The sequence below is a fragment of the Acomys minous genome (assembly GCF_964271855.1).
Source record: "Acomys minous genome assembly, chromosome: 2".
Taxonomy (NCBI): domain Eukaryota; kingdom Metazoa; phylum Chordata; class Mammalia; order Rodentia; family Muridae; genus Acomys; species Acomys minous.
This window is the reverse complement of record NC_140484.1, coordinates 138,669,136-138,687,772: the sequence shown is the minus strand read 5'-3', so window position 1 is coordinate 138,687,772 and position 18,637 is coordinate 138,669,136. Positions and strand designations below refer to the sequence as shown.

Genomic DNA, 18,637 nt, shown 5'->3' with positions numbered 1-18,637 from the left:
AAACCCTGTCTCAAGAAACAAAACAAACCTCTTACTCTCTTACTCCCTCTTAACCTCTTTCTCTCTTCCTCTGTCTGTCTCTGTCTCTGTCTCTGTCTGTCTCTGTCTCTGTCTGTCTCTGTCTCTCTCTCTCTGTCTCTCTGTCTGTCTCTCTCTGTCTGTCTCTCTCTCTCTCTCTCTCTCTCTCTCTCGTAACCCTCTTCCCCCTGCCCCTGCTCATTTAATAAATTCCTCATCTAATATAAAAAACAAAACAAAACAAATGGGCAAAAGATAGACTTTTCTATCACATGAAATGGTGTTGATGCCCAATCTCCTTTGCCTTTTGGAAACACACACTGAAGCCATGCTAGGACAGCATTTTGAGCAGACCGGGGTGGTGATGACAGTGCAGAAGTGAACAGGTGTTTGAGAAAATGTGAAGACGTGCGAACACTTATTATATGTTGCTGGTAGAAATAGAAAACGGTACAGCTTCAGAATTAACAAATAGCGATTCTATTGTAAATAACAAAGGCTCAGGCATGTGCAGCACAATATTCACATCTGTGCTCTACAGCGGTCAAAAGACCACAACAACCCAGGCTCCAGAGATAGACAAGTGGTAACCAAAATGTTTATGTATACAACTGTATATTGTCCTGTCAAACATAGGAAAGAAGTTCTTGAATTTGCCACAACCTGGATGACTCTCATAAACACTATACTAAGGGAAAGAATCCATATACAAGGCAATATATGGTTTTTTTGTTTGTTTGTTTTGTTTTGAAGAAAGAGTTTCTCTCTGTGTAGCCCTGGTTGTCCTTGAACTCACTCTGTAGACCAGGTTGACCGCAAACTCACAGATATTTGCCTGCCTCTGCCTTCCAGGTGCTGGGATTACAGGTATGTGCACCACCACCACCGGGCTGTTATTAAATCTTATGAAATGTTAGGTATAGGCAAATTCATGGAAATACAAAGTAGATTAGAGATATCAAGGACTAGAGGGAAGATGACTTACTCCTTAACGGACATTTTCTTTTCAGGATGGTGTGCTTTAGGGACAGTGGCAATGATTGCTGGTGGATGTCACAGACGCTGGCTCTGAACAAAACTTAGAAACCACTGGGCTCACCCATCTCAAGTTACATGCCTCTTAGCATCGCTAAAAACCCTTCAGCCGTGTTGTTAGACAAAGCAACAAACAACTAGAAACTGGAATCTTACTATATATTAACTGTGTGGAGGTGTGACACGTGTGCATATGGAGTGAAAGGACAAGCTTCCAGTCTGCCCTCTCCTTCCACCTTTACCTGGCTTCCGGGAATGGAACTTGGGTACCAGGCTTGTGCCAGAAGCTTCTGAGCCATCTCTCAGAGCCAACCCTGTGGAGCGGGGAAGCTGTAGTTTTGTTGTTGTTGTTGTTGTTGTTTTAAGACTACTTATAAAACTGACTGGAAATATACAACACTTAAGGACAGATCTCACAAGAGTTAAGGCCTATACACTGACAACTGTAGAACACGCCTGAGGAAAAGATGAAGGTCTAAATAAACAGAGATCCAGGCGCAGGTGCTGCAAAGCCTATGAATATCAGGCTGTTGCCGCTCCCACAGTCCCAACCCAAATCTAAGCTAGTCTATTTGCACTGAACTTTAAAGCTCACCAAATTAATATGAAATTGAAAAGAACCTATGAAAGTCAAAACAGCTTTGATAAAGAACCAAGTTGGAGTTCCTTGAGCAACCTTATTTAAAGATGAATAAAACTACAGAAATCAAGACAGTGTGCTTGCTCTCAGCAGCAAAAAGAAAATCAAGTTAATGGACCAGACTAGACATACACAAGGACATCTGACAGTGACTGACTGTCCCCTGATCTCCTGCCTGCCCTCCCCCCTTGAGACTGGCTCTCACTATGCGGTCTAGGCTGTCCTTGCATTCCTGGGCTGAAATGACCTCCTTTCCAAGTCTTTGAGTGGCTGGCCTATACCATCATGACCATCTTGATTTTTCAATACAGTCTCCAAGTGGAAACGAGAAAAGTCTTTTAAAGAATTGTTTGGCGGGGGGCGGGGGCTGGAGGGATGGCTCAGAAATGAAGAGCACAGCCTGCTTTTGCAAAGGACCCAAGTTCAATTCCCAGCTCTCACAGGGTGGCTCACAAACATCTGTAACTCCAGTTCCAGAGGATTTGATACAGCTTTCTGTTCTTGGTGGCACACATACATGTGTGCAGGGAAAATACTCATGCACATAAATTTTTTTAAGAAATGAATTAAAAAATAGTAGTACCGGGGCAGTTAGATAGCTTCAAAACATTTTAAGTTTGTTTCTTAAGCTGAGAAAACCCACTGAAGTTGTCAGCTATATTTATAAGTGGTTATGGCTTGCCTGAACTGAATGCTGTGAACCAAACTCAGGCCTTCTGGAAGAGCAGCAAGTGCTCTTATCTACAGAGTAATCTCTCCAGCTCCATCTTAAACAAAACAAAAACAAAATCAACCAAACAAAAACCCTATATATCCAAGTATAATTGGCATGCACTCATAATCCCAGCACATGGGAGGTGAAGCCAGGAGGATTGCCAAATACAGGGCCAGCCTAGTTTACATAGGGAGGTCTAGGCCAGCCATGGCTACACAAAGCCAGCCTGTCTCAAACAAAACAAAATAAAACAAAGCAAAACCAACCAAAAAACAGCACCACACACCAAAAAGTAGGATAGACCTAATTTTTTTTCAAAGAATAAAGAAAGTTTTATTTTTACAGAAAGAAAAAAAAAACCTTCAAGAATCTCTTCCATAAAATATATTTTAAAAGTGAGACTATCTCACACACACAAAGACAGAGGAAAAATAAAAAGAAAGAATTAAAAAGGTGTTATTCCTTTATGTTTCACTACAAGTCTAGAGATAGAGTTTTCAGTCTTAGAATGATACTCTACTTTGCAATACCTCTTATGTAAATCTGGTAAGCATTCAGGGTCATTTATGCTTTTTAAAAAAATTTTTTAATTAATTTATTCTTGTTACATCTCAATGGTTATCCCATCCCTTGTATCCTCCCATTCTTCCCTCCCTCCCATTTTCCCCTTATTCCCCTCTCCTATGACTGTTCCTGGGGGAGATTACCTCCCCCTGTATATGCTCATAGGGTATCAAGTCTCTTCTTGGTAACCTGCTGTCCTTCCCCTGAGTGCCACCAGGTCTCCCCCTCCAGGGGACATGGTCAAATGTGAGGCACCAGAGTATGTGAGAAAGTAATATCCCACTCTCCACTCAACTGTGGAGACTGTTCTGACCTTTGCCTAGATCTGGGTAGGGGTTTAAAGTTTACCGCCTCTATTGTCCTTGGCTGGTGCCTTAGTTTGAGCAGGACCCCTGGGCCCAAATCTGCCTATCATAATGTTCTACTTGTAGGTTCCTAGGACCCTCTGGCTCCTTCTCCTTTGCTATTCTCCCTTGCTTCTCTCATCCAGAGTCTCAATGGGATGTCCTCCCCCCTGTCCCAGTTTCCTGGTAAGTGAAGGCTTTCGTGGGACATGCCCCTTGGGCTAGTATGCAGATATAAGTGAGTATATACCATTTGAGTCTTTCTGCTTCTGGCTTAACTCACTCATTATGATCATTTCTAGCTCAATTCATTTGTCCACAAATTTCGGGAATTCCTTGTTTTTAATAGCTGAGTAGTATTCCATAGTGTGGATAGACCTAAATTTGACACATAGACAGAGACAACTCCAGAAAAACTTTTGTCCTATTCACTTATTCACCTTTTCCTGTGGTTTTGTTGCCCTCATGTCCCTGGAGGCCTACAAGCCTGTGAACTGTGGCCCAAACAGGAAAGGGATGGTACAGCCTAGGGCTGGGGAGTGGATGTAGCTTTTTTTTCACTTTTAGTTTGGCAATAAATAAGTCCTTAATAGTTAAGGACAATCCATAAAAGAAAAAAAATTATAAACTGGATTTCATCGCAAGCAAAAATGTCTGCTTTAGAAAATACACAAGAGGCTGGAAAGAAAGCAACAGGACGGCGAGTCAGAGCAGATGGAGGAGAACAGCCCAGCAGGCATGGTGGCCACGGTCATCGGAGTGGAGGCAGGAGGATTAGGAGGTGGAGGCCAGCCTCAGCTCCATAGATATCGAGGTTACATGAGATCCTGTCTGAACACACACACACACACACACACACACACACACACCACAGATAAAATATCAAAAGGGCTCATAAGTTCTAACAATGAGGTAACACCAGGTTTGAAAGCAGTGAAAACACTCAAACATATACTTCTTCCCAAAGATATAGAGATAAACGCATGAAAATTTGCTTAACATCGTTATTAGTTATTAGGGAAATGCAGAATAAAATCACAACACCATACCATTAAATATCTATTGGAGTGCTTCCAGTTAAAGTTTGGCTGTTCCAGCTTATCCCAAGGGTGTGGGGGAGCTGGGACTCCCAACCACTGATCATGAGAGTGCCCAGTGGTTTGCTCACTTTGGAAAAGTTTCTTGAAAAGTTAGATGTATAATGATCATATAACCCAGACATCCTTCTGCTAAATGTTTGCCTGTGAAAAATAAAGACACACACTCATACATATACCTGTACTTGATAGTCTCGAAAGCTATATTTGTGATAGCTGGGAATACAAAAGCTGTATTTGTAATAGGCCCAAACTAACAGCAACCCACATGTCTGCCAGTGGGTGACTAGATAAACTCCAGTCTGTCCATATAACAGAAAATTTCTCAGCAGTAAAGTTATGGTCTACTGCCCCAGGCAACGAGGAAGAATGCCGAACGGCCATGCGTGAAAGAAGGCAGGTTGTGACGGAATATACTGGGAATGTACGGAGTGATGCCATTTATATACAATCCTAAAACATACAAACAAACCAGATCAGTAGATCGCTGAGGATGGCGCATGAGATACAGAATTTGGGGAGGGACAGGGAAGAACTCTTACAAAGATGAGCAAGGACACTGCTTGTTCTGCTGCACTCTGGCTGCATTCTGACCTTAGGACCTTTCAGTGCTGCGCCCCCTAGGGGACATTTTTCCCTGTTGCCTTCCGGTTCATTCTCTTGCTCTTCTCCACTTGTCTGCTGAAGTATCACCTTGCCAGGAAGTTTCCCCCACGCTGTGTGGTAGAACATTTTTCTTCTCCAGCTGCTCACACAACCAGTCTCGTCCTCCTTACTTTTCTTCTCTGCACTTACACAGGTTGCTTGGCGTTTGTCTAAGTCTATCTCACTCCCACTAGGCAGCAAGGACTATCTATGAGACCTGGGCTCTGTTTTGTTCGACATGTTATGTCCAATCTCTCAGACACTGCCTGACATAAGTGTTAAAAATTATTTAATGAGGGCCGGGAGGTGGTGGTGCACGCCTTTAATCCCAGCACTTGGGAGGCAGAGGCGGGAGGATCACTGTGAGTTCGAGGCCAGCCTGGTCTACAAAAGTGAGTCCAGGACAGTCAAGGCTACAACAGAGAAACCCTGTCTTGGAAAGCAAAAACAAAAAACCAAAAAATTTAATGAATGGACCGCTTTAAGAGGCTGATACTAAAGCCAGGAGTGGTGGCACACACCTGTAATCCCAGCACTTGGGAGGCAGAGGCAGGTGGATCTCTGTGAGTTCAAGGGCAGCCTGGTTTACAAATCAAGTCTAGGACAGTCAAGGCAACAGAGAGAAACCCTGTCTTGAAAAACTAAAAACCAAGAGAGAGAGAGAGAGAGAGACTGATACTATTATCTTTTTTTGTAAATGGAGTTACACCACCTGTCACATTGGTGGAGCTGGGCTTTTAAACCAGATCATGTTGACTACACAAAACCAAAGTTCTTTATGTCACTTTGACCCACAGTCTAAGAAGCCAAACTGGTGAGTAGATTACTGTCAAAGAAGGCACTCAAAGCAATCCGTGAGAACAGAAAACAATTCATTTCTCTGTAGACAACCCGGCAATAGCCAGAGCCGAAAACTAGCAACACTTCTTCAAGGTGTTTGTGCTAAATCAATCGGACATGAGACATGAGGGCAAGCTCCACACGAATGGATGTTTATCATAGAATTGTTTATAATAGGAAAAGTAAAAAGTAAACAACAACAAAAGTCCCCTAAATGGAGTGACTGGAAGAGAATGAAATGACATGAAATCAGAAAGTGACAGGAGACCATGACTGGTGTCATCAGTTTTTCTAAGGAGCTGAAAGAGACAAAGCCATTTATTTGCTCAGAGTCTGGATCTAGGGACCAGGGTTACCTAGAAAGAGGCCCCAGTCTGATCAGGTGATAGGGGACGGCAATCACAGCTACTCAGGAGGACGTGGCAGGAGAACTGAAAAAATGTGAGGCCTGCGCAGTGGACTACATAGTGAGCTCAAGGGCAGCCTTGTGAGGTCCTGACTCAGAGTAAACTTATAATGAGTCTGAGCTCTCAGAGTTCTGTGGGAGAGTGTGAGGAAGGCTAGAGGGAACCAGAGGGATCAAGGACACCACAAGAAGATCCACAGAGTCAACTAACCTGGGTCCATGGATGCTCACACAGACTGAACCACTAACCAGAAGGCATGCATGGACTGGACCTAGACCCCTATATATATGTGCAGTGCGGTCAACATATGCTAACAATGGGAGCAGGGGCTGTGTCTGACTCTGCTGCCTGCCCCTGGAGCCCTTTCCCCTAGCTGGGCTGCCTTGTCAGGCCCCAGTAGGAGAGGATGCGCTTAGTCCTGCTGTGACTTGAGGCTGGAGGTGCCTGGCTGGGTTGATAGCCCTTGGGGGCCTCACCTTCGCTGAGAAAAAGGAAAAGGGGGGAGGGGGGCTGACATCAGGCTGTAAGGAAATAAGTTTTTAAAAATTAACATTAAAAAAGGAAGCCCAGAGATATGCATAAGTCAGTGGCACAGCACTTGCCTGGCACATGTGGGGCCCTGGGCTCAACCCCTAGTGATTGCAGAATCACAGACAGACGAGTGAGAAGGTCTTGATGGTGATGACGGTTTCAAGAGCTGCTGTGACCAATAGAAGTGATGCTAACCAGAGAGAAGGAAAAGAGATTGACAGGTGATGTAGGTGCTCCTCCTGAGAGCCCTTTTGTCATGGTGTGAACAAGCCCAAGAAAACATGTGGAGAAGGAGAGGAGAGGAGAGGAGAGGAGAGGGAGAGAGAGAGAGAGAGATGGGGGTGGGGGCAGGGGCGGGGGGGGGGTGGGGGGGATGGAGCGCTGTTCTGGCTTTCCCAGCCCAGGTATGGCCCAAGCAACTGAACCTCAGCCAAAGCATAGGAACTGTCCACTAAGTGCAGCTTATTCATGGAGGTCAGGGTAAGGCATCTGAGGGACAGAATTCCCACTTCCCCTTTACTGGGGGGTCATAGGTAGCACAGGCTAGCCTAACTTGTTCCAAATGCTCATCCCGCCTCCACCTCCCAAGTGCTGGGACTTCAGGTGTGTGCTACCATGCTTGGTTTGTGCAGAGCTGGGGATTGAACCCAGGACCTCCTGCACGTTTGGTAACTACTCTTAACAACTGAGCTACATCCTTAACCCAGATTTTAATTTTTAATATGTGTGCCTTGTAGAAAACATGTTTACTTTTTTAATAGCCTTTTGAAGCTGTATGGGTTTTTTTTTTTGCATTTAATATTTATGTTTTGAAAGCCAAACAGAGGTGGTTGCTATAGACCAGTGGCTCCAGAGAATAGCCCAACCAGCGCTTTCACACTTGGGAACTTTTGCACACAGAGTCCAGCGTCCTGATATCCTTACTTAGTTAATTTGGACATGGGCCAGGCATTCTGTTTCCTTTACAAAACTTCCAAGATATTGAGGGTGTCTGAGTGACAAGAAATGACTCTTAGAGACAGCCCCACGCCCAAAGTATTTTCATTTCATGTTCTAAAAAGAACAACAGTTTCTACCCAGCTCCCCAAAATCAGGGTTCCCAAGGCAATTACAATGCTAACTAATAAATGAGCACTGGCAGTGGTTACTGTGCCTAACGGTTCGATCTGCCCTTGATACCTATCACCTTAATATTGCCTACACAGCTCTATTTTACATATGGAGAAACTGAGGCCCCGGGGGCAAGGGGGGAGTTCTTTGAGGTTAGCTACCTGGAATCACGATTTCACAATATGAATCCCAGTTGTATAACTCCAGAGTCTCTGATTTGCTTATATAGGAGGAAAACAAAACAAAACAAAACAAAGCAACTCCCCCCACCAAAAACCCAGTTACTACTAAAAATTAGCCTAACTTTAAACTCTTCTCCCATATTTTATTTGGCATTTGGCCTATGCTACTACCTGTAGGCAGTGGATCCACTTGAGGGCTGGATCTGTGCCCTTTATCTCCTTATCCAGGGCTCTAGTTTTCTCTGGACAGAACACTGCTGTTCGGAAGGGCAATTTACACTGGAATTGAGAGGTGGAGTCAGCAGATTGCTAGAGCTGTACTGACAACGGGAGCCTGCTTTTTCAAAGGGTTCTTGCCCCAGAAGAGGCCTTGAATGCAAATCAAGGGACGCCCACCGAAGGGAGGGAGGATGGTCAAACCTGCAAGTCTGCAGGCGAAGAGGAAACACATGGGATCGCCGCGAAGGGAGACCCTGGTGAGTGACGAGGGGCCCTCTGGGAATTAGCCTTGGGAAGGAGGGACACCTGTTCCTCAGAATCTTGGAAAAAACAAGCACTGTCAGAGATGCAGCGAGGATTTCTTAGAGGGAGCAAAGCAGGCAGAGGAAGAGCAAGGGGGCGGGGAGATGAGTTAATGAAGTTTCTTCCAGCTTTCACTAGTGAAAGCCAGGAATCAGAAAATTCACTCCAGGATTCTGGAGATTCACACAGGTTGAGGACTTAAAAATGAAAGCAACAACAACAACAACAACAATAACAACAACAACAACAACAACAACACTATTATCTGTTGGTTTCTTTTTTAAATGGGGCCCAGGGGGTCATTTAACATGCAATAAGGAAAAAGAAAAGGTAGAGCGGATACAGTTTCTGAATAAATTTGCCCTGCTTTAACACTAACTCATTTTGCTGTCCTTATTTTTCTCATTTCCCTAGGAAGGATGATTCCTTCCTCCAGGACCAGTGCGTGGGGAGCGCGGCTCCAAGCCGCCCACGCTGGCAGCAGCTTGCCATCACCGCGGGGTGTGCGCACAGCCACTCCAGCGCCCAGATACACCCAGCTCGGGGCTGCGATCCCGCTAGCCGGGCGGAGCAGGAACCGACTTCCAGGTGCAAGTCTGTCAGTCCGCTGCGGGATGAACTAGGTCGCCCACTGAGGGTCGGCTGGGAACACCGCGTCAGTACGGGGCGGGCACGGCCTTTCCAGGGTTCTAACTCCCACCCGCACCGCGGGATGACAACCCGAGGATCTCGGTGCCCGCACACCCTCCTCCCAACGTTCTGGCCCGCCGGTGTGAGGATGCTCGCTCCTGAGTTCCGACTCCGGATATCCGAGGCCATGGGTACCCCGGGTCCCGGATGCCTGCGGATGCGGGTGCCGGAATCCATGCTGGTAGCTCTAGGCGCTCACGCCCGCATCAGCCTCGAGCACGCGCGTCAGCGGCACCCACGCGGGGCCACCGGCAGGGACCGGGAGGAGCTCATCTTCCCCGCGCGCGCCCTACCTGTCATAGCTCCAGCGGCTGTAGGACAGGGTGCGGTGGCTGCTTACTCCCTCCATCGCCGTCCGGGACTGAGATTGGGGCACCATCGGTGGCGGCGGCTGCGCGGGACCCGGGGCTCGGTGCTCGCTCACTCGCAGCGGCCCGGCTGGGGCGCGGGCGGAGGACTGTACCATTCGCCCCCCGGGGGTGACCCCCCCCCTCTTTCTCCACCAATGGCGAGGGCGCGCGGGCTGCGGGGACCCAGACCCGAGGGGTCCCCTCCCTTGCGCGCCTGTCCCGCGGGGGCGCGGCTGCAGCAACTCAACTGCTTATTTATTTATTTCTGCTGTGTGCTCCACGTTGCCGTGGCAACCGCTCCATCTTTTCCGGCGTTGGTAGAGCACCGGGGCTTTCAAATCTGGCCGGGACAGAGATGGCTAAGAGGTTGCGCTTTCTGCTTCTGTGGGGGAACCCGGGATGTGCTCTCCCTATTCAGGTCCCTTCTGCAGAGATACCCCTGACCTTCCACCCTCCTCTGGGAAGGGGAATGCACACTCGCCTCTGATTTTCTTGATTCCTGATTTCTCCTGGTCCCTGCTTTCCCAGAGCGGAACTCTTGCAGCAATGTTACTCTTCAATCACACTGACCCTTTTTTTGCTTACAGAGAATGGAAATCCACTTCTTCCATTCCGTTTCCTTCACTGTATTCCCTGGCCCCACAATCTAGTTCTTGTGGCTCTTAGAGCCCAAGCCCTGTAAACACTCCCATTTCTAGCCCACATCGTCCTGCTTATGTTCCGTTGTGCTTTTTCTTCATAACACTACAAATCCTTAGGAAAACATCTAGTTGTTTTGGCTCAACAAGACAGGTTCAGGGTGGAGTTCGCAACAAGGCGACTATCTAAGATGTTGCAACAGTGTTTCAGAACTGCGGGATGCCTCCTCCGGCAGCACGCTGACACCAATAAGGGTCAAGTATCTTTCTCTGGGGCTTTGCTAGGCAATTCCACAGGCCTGGCTTAGAACTCTGTGGTGATGTCTAGTGTACAGCCTTCCCTAGAGCTTTTAGGTCTAGGTCAGGACACACGGCTTTGAGGCTCTGAACTGTTCCTAAGATATACCTGACTTGAACAGGTGGAACAGAGCAGTGACTAGGGCCTGCCTGTCTTCCAGGGTACTCTTTCCCTTCCCCCACCTTGGGCTGCTGGCTGCTGGGGTTTACAGGTATAATCTTCTTGCAGAGGTCACAGAGGCCTAAGAAGGTCTTTGCAGTGCAGCTGTCGTGGGGAGTCTCTGAGCTAACTTCCTATCCAGGTCATGGTCGTGGAGGGGCCCACATTCACTCTCTGCAGGCAGGGTGTTGGAAAGCAGGGTTTGAGCTCTGCTAATGCTTGGAGTCGTACCCTTGTGCCTTTCAGGAGCACACCTGTTGCATTCAGCCTGCCCATGTGCCTTTCTTGAACAATGTTTTTACACTGAATAAATTGACAACACTTAAAAATCTGTAGAGGGCTGGGGAGGTAATGCTATCTATCAGTCAACTTAATGCAGAGTTGAGTTCGATCTTGAAGAAAATGAGGTCATGACCGCACTGAGGTATGGTTGAGGAGGTGTTTTTACTGTAGATATGAGGGAGAGTACAGCCAGAGACACTGGGAGAGTCCAGACTGAGCTGGGCCATGAGAGGTGAGTGGAAGAGAGAGAGAGGGGGGGGGGGTCAACAGAGGGGACCAAGAGCCAAGTGCAGAGGACCAAAAGAGCAAAGATGACAAAAGGGGGGGGGAGCAAGTGGAACAAGAGAGGAGAAAGCCAGAGTGCAAGGCCCAAAGGGCAGGGTATGTAGGAACAGGAGGCTGGGGGAAGGGAAGGAATGCCCTGAGCTAATGAGGTTTAGAGTAAGGCCAGGGGCACGCCTTTAATCCCAGCCCTTGGGAGGCAGAGGCAGGTAGATCACTGTGAGTTCAAGCCAGTCTGTTCTACAAAGTGAGTCTAGGACAGCCTAGAAACCCTTGAAAAGCAAAAACCAAAAAAGACAAAAGAAAAAAATAAGTAGGGGGCAGGGTGAGAAGAGCTGAGAGGAGCCAAAGGTACCGAGAGAGCCTAGAGGCCAGTATGTGCTTTGGTGTGCTAATAAGCACCACAGTTAGCCATTTGTCCTAAAGCTTCTTTGGGACCTGACATTAAAAAATAATAATAATAAAATAAAAACAACAACAACAACAAAAACCACCCCGGGCCTGGTGGCACTCCCTTGTAATTCCAGCTCAGGGGAGGAAGAGACAGGTGGATCCTGGGGCCAGGCTACTCTGCCAGTTCTAGGCCAGTGAGAAACCCTGTCTCAAGAACCAAGGTGATTGGATCATGAGGAAACGGAATCTCACTCAAGGTTATCTTTGGCCTCCACATGCATGCACATGTACACAGGCATGAACACCAACACATACATGCAACTGGAAGATATGATGTGATTTATCACTCCATCCTCTCTTGAATACTAAGGGAATGTGAGAAACCTGGGGCTGAAGAGAACTTGCTGCTCCTCACACCTGTAGCAGGGAGAGCACCACTCTCTTATAGTCCCAGCCAGCTTTTCTCACTGCCCACTTACCTGCTCCCTGTTGCTTCTGAGGTTGCCCAATTTAGTCATGTCTACAACCACTGAAGTTTCCCAGCTGGCTATCAGAGTTGCCAGAACCAAGGTTTACCATAGGCAATACCATAGCACTTGGCAATGTGCTGCATGTAGCAAGCAGACACGGCTGCTGCTCCCTGTTAGAAGTTGGTCTGATATAGTTTGATGTTAATTACTGCTTGCTGTCTCTGAGCCCCACCTTGTACTTTGCCTAAAAGCCTAACCCGTTTGACCAATAAAAGGCCATCACACCTGGGCAGGGCAAATGGGATAGGTGTGGCTAAGGTTCCTGGGCTTTGAGGAGGGAGGGAGGGAGGGAGGGAGGAGAGAGAGAGAGAGAGAGAGAGAGAGAGAGAGAGAGAGAGAGAGAGAGAGAGAGAGAGAGAGAGAGAGAATATCTTGGAAGGAGGGGAGACCAGAGGAGAAGAAGGCTGTGTCACGGGTTAGTTGGAGGAGAAGTGCATGGCCGGTGTGGAAGGAGAAGATTTGGCCCAGATGAAGAGCATTAGCAAGTATTTGGGACTATGGGGGGGGGGGTGTAGCTCGATAGAAATTATTAGAAGCAGATGACATTGGATTTGGTCAGGCATCCAATACCTGCCCCAGTATGGGATGTAGTTTAGGAGATTAATGTCTGTCTTGCCTCAGGTTAACTAAGGCTATTTTAAAATATAACAGGTGTCTGTGTTTTGATTGGTTGCTAGCAGGTTAGAAAATACTGCCGTAATAATAATTATAGGCCAGATAATAAACATTATTAGGCCATACTGGTAAATTAACCACAACAGTTCTCCGTGGAGCTCATAGACATTTGAGGACCGAGTCTTATACAGGATCCCCTTTCAAACCACATCTTGATGGTGAGATTCGTGACATGCCCATGACCTCAGAAGCAGTGGGTTAAATTCTAAGATTCCTTACCCTATGTGAGGTCTTGGTTCATTATTTGGGCAGAAGTAGGTTCATCTATCTGGCAGTCTGTGAGCTCTCTCACATATACATTTCAAGGCCTTTGCCCTTGTGTATGCTAAGACTCACTACCCCCCCCCCCCCACTTCCCGCATTGCATGACGTAATGGTAATAGGACTGTGAACAGATCTACCTCACGGGAGAGATCCAGCATCACCCCACTGGAGACCAGGCTGGACTAGAACAAGCAGGCACAGAGGCTTCCTGAGACTGACCTGGTCACTGTCTGCCAGGCTAACACTGAGTTCAACAGCTATAGGGGCCTATAGCAGGTGAGCTGAGCTCCCAGATCTGACTCTCCAAGAAGTAGAAGCAAGTTTTAATGCCAGATGTTCTGACCCAGAGCTTAAGCGCTATGGGGGAGGCTGTATCCTAGACATCACTAAGCCAGCTCTAGACTAAGCCCGTGGAATTGCCTCGTGAGGTCCTAGAGAAAGAATCTTTGACTTTTACCAGTTTCAGCATTTTACAGGAAGAGCTTGTGGCAGTTTGGAAGCATAGTTGCAAAATGTTGGCTATTTCCCTTGTTGAGAGAGAAGTTCTGTGTGAACTCCCCTTGAGCCTGTGGGCTGTGTAACTTTTGATGGTCAAGGAATATAAGGCCCTTTGGTATTCCTAGTGTTCTTTTGCTCACTGGAGCCCTGAGCCACCATGTTGGAAGCCCAATCACTGAGACCTCTATGCTGTGAGGAAGCCTCGAACTACAGGAAAGGAGAGAGGAGACACACATGCTTCATTGGACAGTCCCAGCAGAGTCCAGCCTTCAGCCCACTACAGCCAGGCACTAGACACAGAATGAAAAGGCTTTTATGGGATTACAGGCCCCAGTCCTTATAATCATCCCAGCTGCCAAGTCTCCCCCGTCCAGCCCTGGATATCACAGGAAGACCAGTCATCCTTGCTTCAGGGCATCTTGCTTTGCCTTGACCCAAAGAACCTGTGAGCATTACAAAATGGTGGTTGTTTTGTACCTCAGACAGCTAGGCTAACCCTTCACCTCAGGGGAACTGACGGGCATGCTGGCTACCGCAGTCTCTAGAGAAGCTGCCACAAGGAAACAGATCGCTTTACCCTAATAAGGCTTTAGGAGGTCAGGAGTTGTTCTCTGGTAGCTAAACGATGTTGAGTGTCAAGGATAAAGCCAGAACTGGAGCGGAGTGAATGCAGAAGCAAGGAGATCAAACAGTGAAAGACGATGGAAAGTGGCCCGTGAGGTCTTCCTAGGCAGGGACGCCCAAGGACCCTAAGGAATGAAACTGTCCATGCTTGTATTTTAAGATGGTTCTGCTCCTTGTTGCTGTCCTGCAACCTTGAAACCTTTGCCAACAGTCTGGTATGTGGACTCCGTCTTCTGTGAATGGTGCTGTGGGAAATTGGGAAGATAGGACCCTGGGCATATGGGACAAGGTGCAGCGGGAGGAGGGTGACCACTGGAGCAAGCTGTTGGAGACTGAGAGTAAGTCAGGAGCAGGGTGGCAAAGGAGTTCAGGAGTGTCCCTCCCTGGAAGTGCTTGGCTGTGTTGGAGGATTAGGCTTCCTTAAATAGGAGGCAGACTAGAGGATCTATGAGGATTCTAGGGGCAAGTGTAACCTGAGAAGGCCAGAGGTCAAAATAAGTTTGATATGTGTAAATATTACCTTAGGGGACCCCCTAACTTTTTAGGGGGTTACTGGAGACTGAACCCAGGCTTCTGTGCATGTTAGGAGCATGCTCTCTTACTGAGCTACATGCCCAGCCCTCTATTTGACTTCTAAATGTAGACTTAAGAAAATTATCTTCAGCAAGTCCAAGCTAAGGTGCTGGCTGCCCCAACTCTAAACTAACAGTCTAATAGTGCGGGAGGGAATATATATTCGGTAAGAAGAGCATGGGGTCTCTGGAAAGCTGTGTCGCCTCTTAGATCTCGAGGCCAGGCCTTACCTTCTTAGTAGAGAAGGATTTATACTTGGAAACAGAACTCATGGTTGAGTCACTGGGCCTAGGAGAGACGGGCACTGAGCTATCAAGTCACAGGACTGTCTGGTGGACTTTTGGATATCCAGCGGTGACCTTGGTGATGTGTGTTTACACAGACCACTAATTCACTGCATGATGACAAAGGTTATAGGTGACCTGCATGAACAGGTGACTGAGCCTCCATGGCATGTATCCTGACCCCTCAGCTCAGATGTTCAATTTTGTATCTGTGCGGGTATTTCCTACAACTATTATAGGAAGAAAAAGAAAAATCTGACTCTGGTCTAGGGGTAGGTTGTCTTGATATATAGTGCTATGGATCAAAACCAAAGTGCAGCTACACTACGTTCGCAATTGTAACTGGTCCTACGATAGGTTCTTAGGTGAGTGGGGAGGGACATCCTCGCAGGGGCAGCACACTTGGCTACCAACTTTACAAGTAGGGTGACAATATGAGCTAAGAATCCACATGTTCCACTGCATGGACACTGATGAAAGCCTGATGCAGCAAGACTTAGGATACAAGTCTGGGGAAAAGGAGTACGGGGTAGGCAATGGCAGCAGTACCAGGTGGTATAGGTCTTTCTCATGTCAGTGGCCAGAGAAAGCATCTATTGTGAAAAACACACTCAGTGACTTATCTGTAGATAGAAGCTTCTTGCGGCAACCTCCACAGACCTCCTTGCACACACGTAGCTTTGCTCGCCATTGTTGCATGATTTCAGTGGTCCAAACGTATGCCCCTCAGCCAGATGGATTTTTATATGCAGAGCGATGGCTTATATTGCTTATATTTTCAGATAACAGTAACAATCTATCCCTTATATCATCAATAGAGCAATTTTTCTAAGATCTCTAGACACAGTCCTAGCTCATATCACCAATCTCCAGTATACGGCAAAAGCCTCATATTTACGGCTCCAAACTCTAGTGCCACATAGAAGGTCCCCAAAGCCACCTACAAACTGCACTTTCCCTTGCCCAGACATTTTTCACTGCAGTAGTCAGGGCTGGGTTGTAATGGCTCCTGTGCCTATCAACCCTCAGGATTTCTTTTCCTTTTTGAGGCTTGGTTTCTCTGTGTAATCAGATTGGCCTCAAACTCAAGAGATCCCTCTGCCTCAGCCTCCCTGAGAGCTGGGGTTACAGGTGCGCACCACCACGCCCAGCTCCTCAGGATTTCTATATAGAGGGACCTAGGTTGTATTATGCACTATGGTCTAGTTTTGAAGTAGCTTACATGTCTACTTGAAGTAATTTGGGGGTAAAGACAGAACATTCTTTGTGTAATCGTTGTCACTCCCAGGTGACTAAAGGAAGCTTGTCCAGAAGCCTTGGCCATTCAGTTCACACTGTCATGGCATCTCCAAAATACAAGGCTTCTTTCTTTCTTTCTTTCTTTCTTTCTTTTCTCTTTTTCTTTTCCTGGGCAACCTTAGAAAACTGGGCACTGAAGACTGGTAGTCAGAGGCTTCTAAATTATGTAAACATGCCCTCTAGTGGTCAAGACTGAGAAAGCCCATTAGAACAATGCAACTGGTAGCCTGTCATAGGCAGGACTAATGTCATGGCATGGAGAGACCATGGCAGAGATGACAACCACAACCAGGGGACAGAATATACACAGAGCTAGCAGATGCCAACCAGACAGAAAAGATCTTTTTGAGACGTATGGACCGAGGTGAATCATCATCAAGGGACAGGCAGGGACAGTTCATAGCCTAGACACCACCACTCCAACTGCTTCCCTCCTGGGAGAGAACACTGGGGGCAGAGCTTGCGTTACTGAGTGTGGGTCCAACATGACAGTCACTGAACATACTTTCACCCATGTTCTAAGCATTACTATCATTTGCCTTCATGCACACCATGACAACACAGATCCCACTTTATCTGTTAGGCTGTTTATATCAACACATAAGCAACTGTCTCATTCTTAACTGCACAGTATTGCGTTTTAGGAGTATGTCATAAACTACACGTCCTTGTCTTTATAATAGTGTTAACTATTTATGTACTATATTGTCAAAATCATATCAGGCCATCTACAGAATATATGTGTACATGCACACACAAACACATGAGTTCCCAGGTTAAGAATATTTGTGACTTTGGTAAATAAAAATTCAAAATGCTGCAGCACAGGCTACCCACCTACCAGAGCACGTGTCATACTTCCCTTTCTCTGGCTGTCACTGCTGGCCACTCATAAGGCAGAAAACATGGTAAGATGGCATCTTGTTTTTAATCAGTGAGATCATGAATATTTGTATTTGTATGTGTGTATGTAGGCATGTGAACTATTTGTATCTCTACACCTAGCAGATAATTGGCCTTTTAAAAACTGGTTATGGGGTGTGTAGTGGCGCATGCCTTTGATTCCAAGGCTTTCTTAAGGCAGAGGAGGGGGGCTCTCTGTGAGTTCGAGGACAACCTTGTCTACATAGTAGGTGCCAGGATAGCCAAAGCAAATAGTAAGACCTCGCCTTGAAAAACTAAACAAAAACCTCAACCAAAGAAATAGGCTGTGGGAATTCTGTGACTAGAATAGTAGGTCTTTATAGGAATTCCAAATACTTTCCCAGCTTTGTACTTGCACTATTTGTGTATGTGTTTTCCCAGTCAAACATTGTAAGGGGCTATCCGATCTCAGCCTCTACAAAGAATAGCTCAGAGTCTCCGTGCTCAGGAAGTTCTCCCTGTGGATCCGTTCAGAACTCCCCATGGAACGCCTGGCCTGTGGTTCTGAGTCAGTACATTCGGCTGTGGTCACAGTTCTGAGGCAGGAGTAGTATTCTCTGCAGAAGTTGTTTGGAAGCCATTTTTCAAAAAACAAAACACCACTTAGAAACAACCTGCCCAGATCAAAGTACCCTGCATTTTACTGGAACTGTGACAAGTATGTAATTTACCTTAGGGAAAACTTACACTTTTATCTGAGAATATGCTGTCTTTAAGCAACTGCCTCCTGTATGTCTCATTAGCATTCTGTCTGTCGGGCTTTTGAACAGGATCTGATGCTGTTCAGGCAGGTGCCACACTCACACACAGCTGGGGATAAGCTTCAATTTCTGAGTTTCCAGTTCCCTTCCTGCCTGGTTGCCATCACCCAATTTTATGTGTGCTGGAGATGAAACCCCCACCTTCCCAGAGTTCCATGCGCCCTAGGCATTCTACAGTTACAACCCTATACTTACTTATTAGCATTTTAGTTCTCTTCCATCATATCAACTAGACAACATTAAAAAATAAACCCAACTCCCTCTATCACATTACTTCCAGTGTATATTTTCTCTTATTTAAACACAGTGTCTAAGAAGTCTAGAATTAAGTTAGGCGATAATGAAAACTATGGCACTAACAACATCAATTCATACCGACTGTTTAGACGCATTAACCTGCTGCCCACCTTCACCTGGACTAGTCGCTAACCCACACTTGCTTCTCCTCGCCTGCCTCCCCGCA

The 18,637-nt window shown here is 46.8% G+C and overlaps 1 protein-coding gene across 1 annotated transcript in view; it reads right to left on the bottom strand.

Moving 5' to 3' along the window:
- Positions 1-9,821, bottom strand: part of TUB (TUB bipartite transcription factor) — an 83,323-nt gene extending 73,502 nt beyond the window's left edge. The window contains exon 1 of the mRNA XM_084773650.1: positions 9,634-9,821. Within this exon, the coding sequence (XP_084629776.1) occupies positions 9,634-9,806 (173 nt within the window). The 5' untranslated portion in view covers positions 9,807-9,821. The remainder of the gene's footprint in view (positions 1-9,633) is intronic.
- Between the last annotated feature and the right edge of the window lie 8,816 nt (positions 9,822-18,637).